The following is a 17945-nucleotide window of genomic DNA, read 5'->3' as shown; positions in this document are numbered from 1 at the left end:
GCAATCACATTTCTATTTAAATGGGACCGGTTTCGACCTTAGTCTAGGTCATCATCAGCCATAAAAAACATGTAAAATGTTTATGAATGTTGGAGGTCAGATTTACACTCTGTTAGGCACAAAGACACGACACCACATTCTGTCCTGCACAAAGTCACAACACTACCAATCAACATGCGAAGATCAAAAAGGCTTGAATTCGCAGACGAACAGATCTGTAGTAGAAAGCCGCAAGCTCCCGGTGACCAGCGCGGCACACTCAAGGTCACGCGCTGCGGCCAAACACCAAAGTAGAGTGGAGAACGTTTCGAAGGTCCAGAACCTGTCACGGCTGCGGGAAGCCAAGTACGTATATAAAAATATACGACGCCAATTAGTACAACCGAATGAGCACCCGTACTCCAGTTAAGTTCTTGGTAAACAGTTGACTTGCTCTTTAAAGTCTTTATGATGCCCCTGACTTCTTCCACAGTTGGAGGTTCCGAGTACGGATTTGGTTCTTTGTGATTGTATTCAAATTTCTTGGATGGTGATTCACAATTAAGGAGTTTCACAAATTGGTCTGCTAGGATCTGACTGTTCTTCACATCATTGTGGGCTACTTTTCCTTCTTGGTCATCATATTATTATGTATATTATAATATATGGTATCATAGTTGTCTCAAATAAAACTATTTGTCTAATTTTGGGTTGTAGTGGGTTGTAGAATGTTGCCTCCTTCAATATACATAAATTTATATTCATATGTATATATTTTATCCATTTGAGCTCCACGTATGTTCGCAATTTTTATTTTAAACTACCCTATTTAACGTAAGCCGGGCTGTCAACTCATTGGAGACGCAATGAAACAATCTCAGTAGGCCAATGGGTAATCTGAATATAAGGGTGAATAAATTAAATCAGCTTGTAATGACATTAAAGTATTTAGTAATCACTGAAGAAGTTTCCCATCTTACGATACAAAAGAAAAAAATATCCTGGTATTTCTGGTGCAATAATTATTATTCAATTTGTAGATGTGAAATAATGTAAGACTATAACCAAAATCTTTAATAACAACACCAATATAATTTTGATATACATGGAAGGATTCTTTCTTGTTCCACACTTTCGTAAAAATCTAAATAATCTACTACATTAAAATAATAGTGAGTGAAAATGTCACAGCTGGTCAGAATAATGACAGTCAGAATAATGACAATCAGCTGTCCAACAATCCAGATGGAAAGACAAATATATCCCAAAGTACATTTGCACTTGACAAGAGTTACTGTTATGCCCAATAATGCAATATCTCGGTCCTACTCTTGTTGAACTCCACTCTTAGAAAAAGAAGTCAGCTGGTCTATAACTGGCTATGAGAATATGTTGATTCATCAAATTGTCCCATAATGAAAATAAATTAATCATTAAAAAAGTCATTGTTCCGAGAACAATCCCTGATAAAATAAGCAGTATATTAAATATTTCAAACTCATCAGTTGCATGTGTTAAGATACCAAATCAAAATAAATAGGGGAAAATATTAATTTGGAAAATGTCAGGAAATATTTCCGTACTGAAAACATTTTATTTGCTTTTGCTTACCTGCAACATAACACTCCAATTCTCCCTACGATTAACATTCAAACAACGGTTCCTCTTAAAATAAATCAAACATAGTCAATTGCTGCATATTGTGTAATTACTAGCATTCTAATATTAATGAAATAAAATTTGAGTAAGGGTATTCCTGCTATGTTATCACAGCAACATTGGTTCCCTGAAACGATCACATATACATAGTATATGCCTTAAAACTTTCCCTGAAAAGAGTGAGATAATAAGACTCCCAGTAGTTCTTTATAAGAAAGCATACAATTATAACTCAACATAGTCACTACAGATGAAATAATAGACAAAAATTATTTCAATACCAACCACATCAGTGAACATTTACAGACAAGATGATAACAAAACTAGATGTCTGACGGTTCTCTCATTCAGTTTAATCCCATTCATATTTACACTCATGTTCATAAAAACCAGAACTGACGAATTACTATGGTTGCTAAAACCATGGTGGAGTGTTGATACAATGGTCGTGAATTGTATTGAAAGTTAGTGAATTTAAGTGAAGTTTCAGGTATTGTGTAAGATCAATTACATCAGAATCTATACAAGTGCTACAAGTGTTATCTTTGAACTAATTTGAGTGTACAGTCAGGATAATCGTCTAACAAATTTCCGCACACAAATGAAGACAAGAAACCAGAATCTTGCATTCAGAGAAGTTATAGCTTAAGAGTTCCTTCCACATCAGGGTGCAGTGCCGAAGTGGTAACTTGCGGAACTTGCAACAAAAGAGTAAATGCTTTCTGCTTCTCGTATATTTTTAGTTATGTACATTTATTTTTTAGTGGAAATATTCGTATTAGCTTTCTAACAGAAAAACAAGTATTAATGTCATTTGTTATTTTTATTACAGGATCGCAAGAAAATAATGAAGAACCTTAAAGGCCATGTGAAGAATGTTGCTTTGTCTGAACATGGCCATCTCTTCCTTCTTGCGCTCTTTGATAGTGTAGATGACACAGTAGCTCTAAAGAAGGTAATATTTCAATATTTTCATAGCTTAAGTTGTTTTCCAACCTGTTTTGTACATTTGAAATATTAATTGGTGTGGGAACTGGAAAGAATTTTATTATAAAATACATCACTAGTTGTAGACTGTGCATCTACACGAAAATGAATCTCACACTTAAAGATTTGTACAGACCCCAAATAATGTAGACTCTTGAGAGAAGAACTATGCAAGTAATGAGAAACCTACATTTTGCTCGAAAAGTAATAGCTGAGTGACGTTGTCAGTTCCTTCTCATCAAGGCAGCTGCAATTCAAATTCTGGCCAGTGCATTTGAGATTTCTTAAATGAAAAAAAAGTCACTTCGCAATGGTTTGTATTCCTTGTAAAATTAGAGGTCCTGTGAGTATGATCATGATATCAACACTCATGTAAAACTGCAAGCTTGCTTTTCTTCATTTCACTGATAGTGGGGGGGGGGGGGGGGGGGGGGATGTGTGGAACGAGTTTTGGATTTTCTTTCTAGATCTCTAACTTGTGAGGCACACACAGTTTCGCTAACATCTGAGTTCACTTGTTTTTAAACCAAAAAATATGTATAAATCTCCAAATCTTTCACTACAAACATGGATTCAGCATCAACTTCTCCTGCTGTACCAAAACTATATAATAGATCAATTTGTGCAGTTTTTCCTCATCCAAGTACCATTACTTCGTAATAAGTAATTTCTTGTGGTATGCTTCAAAACACTGTTCTAGATATAATGGAACTTAGCACTTCTGACACTGATACTCTGTCTGTGATCTTTTCTGTTTGACTGCACAAATTTCACATTTTTTTGGTTGGCCTAGCTTTTGAAGGTGCCAGAATTTTTTAGAATGAAATGTTGTCAAGAAGTCCGCTTGCAAATTCAGAGGATAGTTTTCCAACAGGAGACCCTACTGAAAACTGAATGGATTGCAACAGTTGTTCAGCCAAATTTGTTCTGAACTTTGTGAATTGATTTGTTATTGTAACTTCTCTGTGAAGCACACTGCTGTTGTACAGTACAACATCAAGAGGTAAAATAAATTTATTTTATCCCTTCCCATATCTCCTCATAATAGCAGCAAAGTTTCTGATCCCGTTCGTCCTCCCCCTGACAACCCCTCTGTGGTCTGAAACCACACTGGGTTTCATCCAACTTCCTCTCAACTACTGATCGCACCCTCCCTTCCAAGATGCCAGTGAATACTTTGCCTGGTATACTAATCAATGAGATACCTCGATAGTTGTTGCAATCCTTCCTGTTCCCTTGCTTATAGATAGGTGCAATTACTGCTTTTGTCCAATCTGAAGGTACCTTACCACTCCACGCTAATTTTACTACTCTATGAAGCCATTTCATCCCAGCCTTCCCACTGTACTTCACCATTTCAGGTCTAATTTCATCTATTCCTGCTGCCTTATGACAATGGAGTTTATTGACCATCCTTTCCACTTCCTCTAGCATAATTTCACCAACATCATTTTCCTCCTCCTCATGAGCTTGGCTGTTCGCAACACCACAAGAATGATTTCCTTTTACATTGAGAAGATGTTCAAAATATTCCCTCCACCTCTCCAGTGATTCCCTGGGATCTATTATGAGTTCACCTGAATTACTCAAAACACTGTTCATTTCCTTTTTCCCTCCCTTCCTAAGATTCTTTATTACTGTCCAGAAAGGTTTCCCTGCTGCTTGACCTAGCCTTTCCAGGTTCTTACCAAAATCTTCCCATGACTTCTTTTTGGATTCAACAACTATTTGTTTCGCTCTCTTTCTTTCATCTACATACAAATTCCTGTCTGCCTCGGCCCTTGTTTGGAGCCATTTCTGATAAGCCTTCTTTTTACGTTTACAAGGTGCTCTCACTTCGTCATTCCACCAAGATGTTCGCCTTTTCCCATCTTTACACACAGTTGTTCCTAGGCATTCCCTTGCTGTTTCTACTACAGCATCCCTGTATGCCACCCATTCACTTTCTATATCCTGAACCTGCTTACCGTCTACTGTTTGAAACTTCTCACTAATCATATCCATGTACTTCTGTCTAATTTCCTCGTCCTGGAGATTTTCTACCCTTATTCGTTTACAGACAGATTTCACTTTCTCTACCCTAGGCTTAGAGATACCTAGTTCACTACAGATCAGATAGTGGTCTGTATCATCGAAAAATCCGCGGAAAACTCGTACATTCCTAACAGATTTCCTGAATTCGAAGTCTGTTAAGATATAGTCTATTATGGATCTGGTACCCCTAGCCTCCCATGTGTAGCGGTGAATAGCCTTATGCTTGAAGAATGTATTCATAACAGCTAAACCCATACTAGCACAGAAGTCCAGCAAACGCTTCCCATTCCCATTAGCTTTCATATCTTCCCCACATTTACCAATCACCCTTTCGTATCCTTCAGTTCTATTCCCAACTCTCGCATTGAAATCGCCCATTAGCACTATTCTATCCTTGCTGTTGACCCTGACCACGATGTCACTCAATGCTTCATAAAACTTGTCCACTTCATCATCATCTGCACCCTCACATGGTGAATACACGGACACAATTCTAGTCCTAATTCCTGCAACTGACAAATCTACCCACATCATTCGCTCATTTACGTGCCTAACAGAAACTATGTTGCGTGCAATGGTATTCTTGATAAAAAGCCCTACCCCAGAATCTGCCCTTCCCTTTTTAACACCCGTCAAGTACACTTTATAATCTCCTATCTCTTCCTCGTTATCTCCCCTTACCCGAATATCACTTACTCCTAGCACATCCAGATGCATTCTCTTTGCTGACTCACCCAATTCTACTTTCTTTCTTCCATAAGCCCCATTAATATTGATAGCTCCCCATCGAATTCCATTTCATTTGCCAAGTTGTTTCCAAGGAGTCCCTCGCCTGTCAAATGGGAGTGGGACTCCGTTACTCCCATAGGTCAGAGGCTTGCTTAAAGTGTTCTTGTAAAAGTGTTCTTGTAAAAAAGAATTTTTCAAAACAAGCTCTCTTTGAGGGATTGAACTAATGTGTGAAGACCTGCCGGTAAATTCCATCAGACTTCCATCAATGCATATTTCCCTTCCTGGAAATAATGCTTTCTTGAATGACTGCATAATCAATTTTATTCATCATCATCATCATCATCATTTCCCTTTATCCAGCTGTAGCCGGGTAGGGGCAAATATGGTTCCTCTCCATTTTCTTCGGTCTTTCCACCACTCCTCCTCCAACACTGTGCCCCATTCCAGGTTTCTTGCTATAATACTGCGTTGGATTGTGTCCGTCCATCTCAATCGTGGTCGTCCACGGCCTCTCATTCCTTGCATTTGCATTTCCATCACCTTTTTTTGGCATTCTTTCATCACTCATTCACTTTATATGCCCAAACCATCTTAGTCGGCTCTTCTCTATTCTATCATTCATTTTTTCCACTCCAATTTCTTCCTGAATTTTCTCATTCCTTATTTTGTCTCTTCTACTCTTATGTATCATTCTCCTGCCTGTATTCGACTCTCATCCTTCTTTGTCATTGTCCAAGTTTCTGCCCCGTAAGTAGTTATGGGTACATAATACATCTTGTACATAGTTTCCTTTGCTTCCATTGGCACATCTTTGTCCCATAACATGTTTCTTACACTATGATAGAAACAACTTCCAGCTTGAATCCTCTTGCTAATCTCAGCATCTCTCCATTAATTCACTCCCCAAGTATTTAAATGTTTCCACTACTTCCAGGGGCTTGTCTGCAAGTCTAATTTGACCTTTCCCTTCTTTCTCCCCTCTAGTCATAACAAGGGTTTTACTCTTCTCTACACTTATTTTCAACCCACATTCTTCTATTTTCCCATTCGTCCGACTCATTGGCTGAATGGTCAGCATACTGGCCTTCGGTTCAGAGGGTCCCGGGTTCGATTCCCGGCCGGGTCGGGGATTTTAATCGCTTCTGATTAATTCTTCTGACTCGGGGACTGGGCGTTTGTGTCCGTCCCAACACTCTCCTCTTCAAATTCAGACAACATACCACACTACAAACCACCACAGAAACACGCAATAGTGATTACATCCCTCCATATAGGGTTGGCGTCAGGAAGGGCATCCGGCCGTAAAACAGGGCCAAATCCACATGTGCGACCCAGTTCGCACCCGCGACCCCACAGGTGTGGGAAAAAAGCGGTAGGGAAAAGAAAGATTCTTCTATTTTCCCATTCACCACATCCAACTGTTCTTGAACCTTCCTGTCGTCTTCTCCCCAAATCGCGATATCATCTGCAAATAACAACATGTTCATTTCTCTTCTTCCATATTCTGCTTTTGCTCCTCTCATGATGTCATCCATTACTATTGTAAACAGGATTGGTGATAGAACACTTCCCTGCCTCAGCCCACTACTTATTTTGAACCAACTTGTCCTGCCAATTTGTGTTTGCACACAACTACAACATTCCTTGTACATTGCCATGATCATTTTTATTAATCCCTGTCCAATTCCTTTTTGCACCAGACTGTCCCAAACTTTAGTCCTGGGGACACTGTCATATGCCTTTTCAATGTCAATGAATGTCATCACCATATCATTCCCGTACTCCCATTGTTTTTCCATTAGCTGTCTTATAATGAAAATGGGCTCTATTGTTGACCTTCCACTTCTGAAACCAAACTGATTTTCCAGTATCTGATTCTCAACCCTCAACCTTATACTACTTTCCAGTATCCTCTCCATTATCGTAGCTACATGGGATATTATAGTAATTCCCCTGTAGTTCTTCAAAACTTTATCCCCTTTCCTGAAAATTGGGATGATTGTTCCTTTTTGCCGATCAACAGGGACCTCCTTATTCTCCCAAACAATCCTGAGAACTCAATATGTCCACTGCAGGCCTACAGCTCCAGCTGCCTTTATCATCTCCACTGAAATTTCATCTATTCCAGCAGTTTTTCATTCATTGTAATTTCTTTATCCATTTCTTCATCAACTAATTGCCTTTCCTGGTCGTCCATTGAATGACTGTCATCAGTTCTTACGTTCAGCAACTTCTGAAAATACTCTCTCCATCTATTCCTTATTTCTTCTGGCTTTGTTAATATTATGCCGTCTTCATCCTTCACAAATCTGGTGTTTACCTGATCTCTCTTTTTGTTTCTTAAGATACCATACAATAATTTCTTGCTGCCCTGCATATCATCTCTCAATTTCTGTGTGAATAAGGGCCACCTCTTCCTGTTTTCTTCCTCTACTACTTTCTTGGTCAAATTCTTTGCCTCCACATATTTTCTTCTACTTTCTTCAGTCTTAGATGTTTTCCATGCTTTCCATGCCATTTTCTTTTTCTTCACTTTAATCTTTACCCTATCATTCCACCAGTGTGTCTCTTTGTCCTTCACATTCTTCATGTTCTACCACATACCTTTTCTGCACATCCAACCAGTGCTTCCTTAAATCTTTTCCATTCATCTTCAACACTCCCCACCTCTGTCCTGGGTACCAAGGGTATTATTTCCCTTTGAAATTCTTCTTGTATGCTTTTCTCCTTCAACTTCCATACTTTAATTCTTTTCTCTCTTCTTAATGGGGGTTTTTCAATCTTTCCCACTTTCAATTTTCCTACCACAACTCTATGATCTCCACCAAAGGCTTCTTCAGTCATAGCTGTAACATCTAAAAGGTTCTTCCGGTGTTCTTTCTCTATGATTATATAATCAATCATGGTCTTTGTTCTTCTGTCTCTCCAACCATACCTTGTAATCTTCTGACTGTTCTTCCTAAACCAGGTGTTTCCAACAATCATTTGGTTCCTCATGCAAAAATCCACCAACACCTCGCCTTCTGGGTTTACCTTTCCATATCCGAAGGGCCCTACAACATCTTCCTTTCCTTGTCTTTCCATTCCAACTTGTGCATTTTATTACAGGTCTAATTTTCTTCAGTTTGTTAGTGTCCTTGCAGTCCAAGAAAGAAGTAAAATATAAACTTTTTGAAATGTTTTTGAATTTGTCTAGATATTGTTTCACCAAGAATACAGGAAAAATATAAGATTTTTCTAGTGCTCCATTAATCACTGAGGTTAGGTTTTTTTATTTTGTGAGATCATAATGATGAGGGCAAATTAAGTTTTCATTTCATCTACCCACTTATTACAAAGATCCCCACCACCCATAAGTTAATCATGAGCATATTCATTGATTTCATTTACAATTTCTACCCAGAAATCATTTTCTGGAAACTAACTGAAGACGTCTAATTCTGTAGTAGATTTAAACTGGTGTTTGGAAATCATTGGATTGATACCCAACTTATCAGTGAAGTTTACTGCCATGTTTTGATCATTAATCCAAGTCCAGACATCTAGTTCATCTTCATTCACACGTGCACATCATCTTCCTCACTACTTTCACTCGTACTGGATTCTTCATCATTTCATAATCACGGTCACTCAAAATTCCATTCTCCCAATCTGCAAACTCCTCACATTCCACAAACATGTCATCTTATTTACACCTGGGTACCGACAATGTAAACATGAACAACATGTTGCCACCACTTCGATTAGCCATTCACGGAAACTTAAATATCGATGGAATACAATCGGTTTCGAGCAAGGAAAATACAAAGAATTCATTGTACATTTAGGACTTAACACTGCCACCTTTTGATACGGATAAAAAACATGGTATTAAATTGCGGGACGGACGCTGCTTGTCTTCTAACATAACAACAATGGACTAGTAAGTTTCATCACGGGTTTTCTTTAGCCAGCTTTTGTTTGTTTTACCTGAATTCCATAGCTGCTTGCAAATGGTTTAACTTTTGCTTAAGATTTATTTCTTGTAACAGATTTTTTTTTTTAAAGAAACTTCTCACACTTCTGCAGTCCCATTGCCCTGTGCATAGTACCTGTCATGCACACCGCCATCTCACGCTTTGTATACTATTAGGGTAATGCTTTCCAGGACATATGACCTTTGTTTGGTAGCACTGTGCAAATGTGAAAGAAAAAAAAAACGTTGCCATGACTTATGCCCTAACCTTAGTATATTTTTGAAATATTACTGATTTTCCATCGGTGAGTGTTACTATATTTTTTTTTTCTCTCTCTCTCTCTCTCCAGATGGTGCTTGCAGAACTGTTAGCTGATGCAAGTGAAATTGCTGCTAATGTACATGGAAGAAAAGTGATTCTCTATCTAGTAGCACATCGTGATCCTCTCTATTTTCATCCGTCCCTAATGAACATCATTGTGGCTGGAGATTCTAGTGAAACTATGTAAGTTTTACTCAGTATATTGTTGTATTTCTAAGATCCACATTGTTTTAAAATTAACCTAACAGTGCATAATATACTGCTATAAGTTATTGGGTATAAATACTTGCCTTTCATTCTATGAACATTGATAATTTAATAAATTGCAAAGGAAAGATCAATAGTGCAAGGATATCCATAGAGAAGACAGAAACTTATGGAAGAGAAATCAAAAGATTTTCACATAAGCCATAACAAGCATGTGGGATGTTATAGTCAGTAACTGACAACATTGTCCAATTGATGTTTGGAGGAACATACTATTTTATCATACTATTACTCACTGTTCCCTAGTCTCATGGTCTGCTTTGATGCCACTCTGAAGGTTTGCATTAATCTCTGTGATGAGTTGTACCTCACAAGGAACCCTTCCCATTCGACACCCAAGATATCGACACACGGAATGATTCTAATATCCTGTAATTATATTGGTATTATAAATTTATGCATTTGAGACAAATATTTCAGGTTCCCTATGGGAATCTATTTTTGTAACAGTTGAACCACTGTTGGAAGTTCTGCACTGCTCGAAATAATCTTCTCCCCCCACATCTCTTTTTCCTTCTATCTTACCTTATATGGTAAGTTGTATGTGGCTGTATTTGACCTTTCATGCGATGTTATTAGCTGTGTGTGGCTATATTTGATATTTCATAAAATGTGATTGAAACAGTCTGCTTTCCTGTGTTTTGCAAAGAAATAGGACATCACATCATTTCTCCGTAAGTTGGTGTATAGAATTTTTAATAAGACTTTCAGAACAAACTTCTTAGTTGATCAGCGTGTAAATCAATCCATTGTTAAGAATTCAGTGTCTTCGTCAGTCTAATGAAGATGAAGTTCGGCCAGTTTTCAGGGATGTTCCCAGTGTTGTAGTTGTGGTCGAACGGCTTTAAGTGGATGTCAGTATTATTCACCACTTTAAGCGGAACAACATCTGGCTCCTTAGCTGAATGGTCAGCCTTTGGGTCAGAGGGCCCTCAGTTTGATTCCCAGTGGGGCAGGGGATTTTAGTCCCGTTTTGTTAATTGCTCTAGCTTGGAGGCTGGATGTTCATGACTGTCTTAATACATTTCTCTTCATTTACGTACAGCACTTGACACTGCAGTACAAACCACCACAGAAACACAAAATACTGAATATCCCTCCACATAGGGTTGGCATCAGAAAGGGCATCCAGCCGTAAAACTTTGCTTAATCTACATTAGTGCCCACCCCAGATAATTACGGAAAACAGTACCACATTTATATGATCTGGTCAGATTGATTTGCCAGATTTTAGTTTCCTGAGCTCATCCTTGAGAATCTCTTATACCTTCCAGTTCCTCTTCAACATCCTTACTGTAGGATGTCCAGCTCCATGGCTAAATGGTTAGCATGCTGGCCTTTGGTCACAGGGGTCCCATGTTTGATTCCCGGCAGCGTCAGGAATTTTAACCATCATTGGTTAATTCCGTTGGCATGGGGGCTGTGTGTATGTGTTGTCTTTATCATAATTTCATCCTCATCACGACATGCAGGTCGCCTACGGGAGTCAAATCAAAAGACCTGCACGTGGTGAGCCGAATTTGTCCTCGGACACTCCCGGCACTAAAAGCCATACACCATTTCATACTGTAGGATGACTCTTTTCCATACCTCCTGTAACTTTCATCAACATTTTCAGCTCTCTTCACTTATTTCAAATGGTTCTTTATATTTTTGTATACAGTAAAATACCAGTATAACAATATTTTGGGGCCTCAGAATTGAATTTGTTGTAGTGAAATTTTGTTGTACTGAAATAAATCAATTCTTAAGAACTCGTCCCTTGCTAAACCTGTTGAAGAATCGACATTATTTCAACATGAATTTACACATAAAAACCTTAATACTGTATTTATTAAATAAGAGGAAAATTAAGATACAGAAGAAATTATATAAAGTACAGGTACTTGCAAGAAGTTTTCAGTATCTAAATTTTACCCTGTACCACATTATGTCCTTGACTTTATATTTTGAAAAAGTCTGTGATTTTCTTCTGAACACTCCCAGACACAAACGAATATTCAAGGCAGTCAGCAACCACTGCAGTTGAATTTAACACAGATTCTGGCACATCACTTCGTGACAAGAAAATCCTGAAGACTATGTGCCATGTTTGTTGCCTGCACAAGAGTCAAACTGTGTTGAACTCTTTGAGGCTTCTTCCTTCTCATCGTTACACGGATTCCTATCACTTATAATATCTATTGTTTTAGAAATCGGTATGTCGGAATACATGTCTTTTATGTTACTTTGTGTTACTTTCCTCTAATTCAAAATCCTTGGTTCTGTTGCAAAATTCAATTATGTTGTTGAGTACTGCTGTCAAAGTAAATTTAAAAGTTTCTTTTAAAAGAATCTGTATAAACTTTGCCATTATAGGATGGACTATTTCTAAAATTTACACCACCTCGGGATGAGGACACAAGTTTGTATTTGCACTGTTGAATTTACGGATGTGTTTATTTTATTAATAGTGTAGTTTTAGTATTCTTTTATGACATTTAAGACATACAGTAAAACCTCATTAAGACGTTCGTACAGGGGATAACAGAAAAGAATGTGTTAAGCAAGAAAACTTACTACTGAATATACGAATAAAAACTATCCAACAGGGATATAGAAACGCTAAATACGACTTTTTCCGATGTGAGGGCATTTTACGTTGTATATCCGCGGATACAGTGTAAACTGTACCTGCCATATCTAAAAAAGTATTATTAAAAGGTGTGAAAAACACGAGAGAACAAATATGAAACCTTTTCTCCTGGGGCTCATAAAGTAACAAGTGCACTGAAAGTTGTGAAAAACACCAAACACCAGATATGAAAACATGTGCACGTGGGCCAATAAAAATATCAAAGTATTATTGCAGATCACACTCCTTCTAACAAGAAACTTGCTGTAAAGAACATTGTAAGGGAAGAAGAAGAGAAGAAATGGAATGAGTTTGCAGACAAACTGGAAGAGGACAGTAGAGGAAATATGAAATTGCTATACAGAGTAGTGAAAAACAAGCGAAGGGATCAAGAGACCATAAAAGCAATAGAACGTGATGATGGAACTCTGGCACAAGAAGAGGGAGAAATTAAACAAGAACTCAAGATCTATTTTGAAAAGCTGCTGAATGGAGATACAGAAAACATAACAATGGATAGAGGAGAGCCAAGTCGAGGAACCACAACTGAACCACCAATTACATGGCTTGAGGTTGAAAATGCGCTCAAGAGCATGAAGAAAGGAAAGGCAGTGGGCATAGATGAACTAAGTGCAGATATGCTGAAAGCGGCGGGAATTCCAGGAATCCAGTGGCTCTACAGACTGCTCAACAAGATATGGGAGGAAAATACTATTCCTGAGGACTGGAAGATGGGCATCATTGTACCTTTGTTCAAGAAAGGAAGCCGATGAAAATGTATTAATTACTGTGGTATCACACTACTGTCACGTGTCCTGAAAATATTGGAAAAAAGAGACCAGAATCAGAGATATTGTTGAACCAATTTTGGAAGAAGAGCAGTATGGTTTCAGACCAGGAAGGTCAACTACAGACCTTATATTTGCAATTAGGATGCTAATGGAAAAATACTGGGAGAAGAACAAGCCTTTATTTCTAATATTTTTGGACATTGAGAAAGCATACGACAGTGTACCAAGGGAAAGAATTTGGCAATGCATGAAAGAACTTCAAGTGCGAGACAGCCTCATAGACAAAGTGAAAATGTTGTATAGTGGTAATAGAAGCTGTATTCGAGTAGGATGTGGTTTGTCGGACTGGTTTGAAACAAAGAGAGGAGTGCAGCAGGGCAGCTCATTGTCACCACTTCTATTTATTATTGTAATGGATGTAGTAATGAAATTTATTAAAAGGAAAGAACATGGAGATATCAAAACCTTCACATTTGCAGATGGTGTTGCGATCTGGAGTGACTCAGAAGAGGAATTGGGAGAGAGAATGCAAAGCTGAAATGAGGAGTTTAAGAAATATGGTTTAAACATCAGTAAGACCAAGACGGTGGTGATGAAAGTGTATGGGGAAGGAGCAGAACCAATAGTCATGTTAAATGAAGCCCAACTGAACAACGTTCCAATTTTCAAATACTTGGGTAGCGGTATATCAAATGACAACCTAGCAAAACATGAGGTGAACAATCGAATCAATAAAGCAACATAGTTTTACCACCAGGTAAGACACCTGCTGTGGGATGAGCAAATACCCATGAAAACAAAAATGACATTGTACAAGTCCTATTATACACTAATTCTTACAGACAGTCTCGAAACCACAACACTGACCAATAGAGATAATTCCAAACTTCAGGCAGCTGAAATGAAATTCCTACGCACTATGATCCAGAAAACCAGGAAAGACAAGATTAGGAATGAGAAAATTAGAGAAGAAGTAGGAATAGATGATTCTCTCCTCAATAAGATTCAGATATCAAGACTGAAGTGGTTCGGTCACATGAAGAGGATGCCGGTAAACAGAACTGCAAGGATGGAATTTGACAGAAAAGTAGAAGGAAGGCGACCCGTGGGAAGGCCACGAAGGGAAATGGATAGATTTAGTTGATGACGATGTACTGCTGAGAGGTAATGATTGGGACAAGTTGGTAGAGGAAGAATGGTACAAGGACAGGATGAGATGGAGGAGGCTCATATACCACACCCGGGAAACTGGAGATGGTTTAGGATGATGATGATGACACTACTAAAACAAATGTTAGTAGAATTCTATTATTTTGGAGCCGGAGGTTATTAAACATTATTCTCTGGTCACACTCTTTGACAGTGAATTGGAGGTTACACTAGGCCAAGTGCGACTGGCAGGAATGATTTTGGCCGCCATTTTGAATCAAACAAAACTTCGACCAACTTAAATGATCAAGTCGAAACTCGAAGGTGCGAGTTAAACGTTTGCGACCTCTGCATGCTTTAAGATGCGGATGCTCAGTCCACTTTCTGACAGATTTTAATTTTGTCTTCATTAGTAAGGAATTTCACGACTTTGAAGGGCTGATGTCATACTTCTTCGCTATTTCTTCTTTCTTTCCTCCTTTCTCCACTTCCCGAAGTATTTTACATTTTTCTTTTAAAGAAAACTGCTTTCGCTTCTTTTGATCCATATTGGCGAAAGAGTTTACTGGCACACTAATACACACGTTGCTTCATGAACGAAGGATAAACAATGAACGTTCCACGAGACGTGAATAAACGAAATGCAGTACTGAGTGTAGAGACATGAAACTGTAACGTTCATTAGTTGATTGTAAATGTGGCGTTCCTACCCAGCCAATAGTTACTTCTTACGTATTGGTTACTTTGAAATCAATATCCAGCTCAACCAATCGCGTACTTGTATGTAAAATGGCTACCTGAACTATATCCTGTAAACACGAATACTTTAATCCAATCTGCGCACCCCAATATTTGAAGATATTTTTATTAATAGAAAATTGGCCTTAATTTGTGTTTTTTTGCATAAGAAAGTAATTCTACATAATGACGTTCAGTACTGGTACACCAAAACTGAATAAGATAATCTTCACGTGCTGTTGGGTAGGCAACCCACTCGTCAGAATTGTAATGTGTTCACTTACCTTCCCCTGATTTGTAATCGGCCTGTGTGTTGTATAGAGTGTGCCGCCTGGTATTAGCTGTATAGAGGCATGTTGTGCAAAATATGCGGCAATTAAAACGGGATGAATTTCAATTATATTCCGAAGGAAGAAGGTGTTAAATATAAGCAAAAAGGCTACATTTTAATTCGTTATAATTCAAGTTCAAAATTTGTCTCAATCAAATATTTTAACACACAATAAATAGGGAAAAGGTAAGGGGCCTAAAAATAATTTTGCTATTCTGAACATTTCGTTAAACTGGCGTTCGTTATAATGGCATTGTACTGTGTATGTTATATCTGTAGGCATTTTATTTATTTATTTATTTATTTATTTATTTATTTATTTATTTATTTATTTATTTATTTATTTATTTATTTATTTATTTATTTATTTATTTATTTATTTATTTATTTATTTATTTATTTATTTATTTATTGAATTTGATTGATTGATTGATTGATTGATTGATTGATTGATTGGATTGATTGATTGATTGATTGATTGATTGATTGATTGATTGATTGATTGTTCATGAATTCTGTGGCTGTTTTATGATTTTAAATAGTAAATGTGATTTATTTTATCCTGCAGCAAGAAGGACATGAATATCCGTGAATCAGAATTAAGAGATGCTGTGATAAGTCCACTTCTGGAATCAGTTGCTTGTGATCCTTCGAAATGGTTCAGTAGTGGTTCGATTGCTATGGTGACATTAGGAATCTTGAAAGCTGGAAAAGGTAATGTAGTTGTATGTTATAATCTGACAGTGTGTTGTTATTTTCTTTGTTTGTTTGTTTGTTTGTTTGTTTTTTCAGTAGAGTATTGTTTTATTGCATATTTTTTATTGCAGTATAATAATACTACCCCAAAATGATGATGATCATCATTGTCCCACTCCAGCCTCCTCTACTCCTTTCTGTCCTTCCACTTTTCCTGCTCCATTACTTCCACCACATCCAATCCAGCTTCTCTAATGTCCTTCCAAATCTGATCCATCCACCTTCTTCTCGGTCTTCCAATTGGTCTTTTTCCCTTAACTTCTCTTCCTAATTTCCTTCTTGCTACCTGTTCCTTTCACATTCTTTTTACATGTTCGAACCATCTCAGTCTTGCTTTCTGTATGTTCTGTACTAATGGTTCTATATTTAGCTAAGTGTTAATGAACTTGCATTTTGGAGTTAATTCTTGTTGATGCTTCTGTAATGTAAGAATCTTACATATTTCTAGACACTACTGATTGTACTTCTTGACTGAAAAACTCAGGAAAATTGTTGCCTACATGTGCATTTTTTTGTTAGGGATAAAACGATAGCATGATAAAACATAGTCTATGTCCAGTGGAAAGCGTTTTGGCCTTGAGAGGCTACTCAGTATTGTCCAACCAAGTGACTGCTATGTTGTTGCATTGTTGCATTATCCCAGCCACTCAATGTGCAGTGTTCCACAGAAAATTTTACAGCTAATTCATTCCTGGTTGTCAGCATTTCGCCCCCCGTGTGCTAAGTTGGGCTCATCAGTTGGTAGCTGTAGCTGGAAAATTTATAATGTCCAATAACGGACCATTTATATTGGTATTATAAATTTACTCATCTGGGACAAATATTTCTGGTTCCCTATGGGAATCAACATCTATATCATATTAATTTACAGGTATTTACATTAATGGAACTGATATCAATGTCTATGTACAACACGTGTTCAAATACTTTAATACACCAATACCGGACAGCTCTATCTCAACAGCATTGAGTCGAGTGCGAACAGCGATGGTGGTGACATCTAGCGTGTTGGTGTGAACTGCATACTCGGCTATGCTACATCTGAGAGGAATAAAATAATAAATTGAATAATCATAATAATTAAGAATGACATTTTAAAATATGAAATGCCTCTTTCATAAACCTCCAAACGAGCATTATGTTACCCGTGCCTTTCGCTATGCCTTGAAAATTAAAAGCAGCATTTGTTTGAGGATCCAACCATCCTCTGGGGGAAATATTTAACAACTACCTACTCTCTCCAGTTTTTTATAGCTTGGCGAAGGACGTTGTATGGACTTAGCCTAGTTTTGCGGTCGGATGCCTTTCCTACCACCGATCGTATGTGGAGGGATATATATTCACTACCTCGTGTTTCTGTGGTTGTTTCACGTGTGATGTGTTGTATATATTTGAAGATGCGTATGAATACGAACACAAACCCGTAGCCCCCGATCTACAGGAATTAACAGACGCGAATAAAATCTCCGACTCAGTCGGGAATCGTATCAGGGTCCTCTGAACCGAAGGCCAGTACGCTGACCTTTCCGTGGTGGTGATTATTTTTTAAGAGGAAGTGCAACTGGCCAGCCATCCTCTATTAACACTAATCAGAAGGGAAATGGAAGAGATCCAACACTCCGAAGAATGAA

At 37.8% G+C, this 17945-nt stretch overlaps 1 protein-coding gene across 2 annotated transcripts in view; it reads left to right on the top strand.

The window, feature by feature from the left end:
* The window catches only part of LOC136866399 (pumilio homolog 3), a 152819-nt gene that overhangs the window by 49658 nt on the left and 85216 nt on the right, over positions 1-17945 (top strand). For both annotated transcript variants that reach the window (XM_067143322.2, XM_067143321.2), the window contains exons 7-9: positions 2471-2593; positions 9697-9851; positions 16127-16272. In XM_067143322.2, the coding sequence (XP_066999423.2) occupies positions 2471-2593; positions 9697-9851; positions 16127-16272 (424 nt within the window). The remainder of the gene's footprint in view (positions 1-2470; positions 2594-9696; positions 9852-16126; positions 16273-17945) is intronic.

Source organism: Anabrus simplex, chromosome 3, assembly GCF_040414725.1.
Source record: "Anabrus simplex isolate iqAnaSimp1 chromosome 3, ASM4041472v1, whole genome shotgun sequence".
In the NCBI taxonomy this organism is placed as follows: Eukaryota; Metazoa; Arthropoda; class Insecta; order Orthoptera; family Tettigoniidae; genus Anabrus; species Anabrus simplex.
The sequence above is the reverse complement of the archived record's forward strand: the minus strand, read 5'-3'. Positions and strand labels throughout refer to the sequence as shown.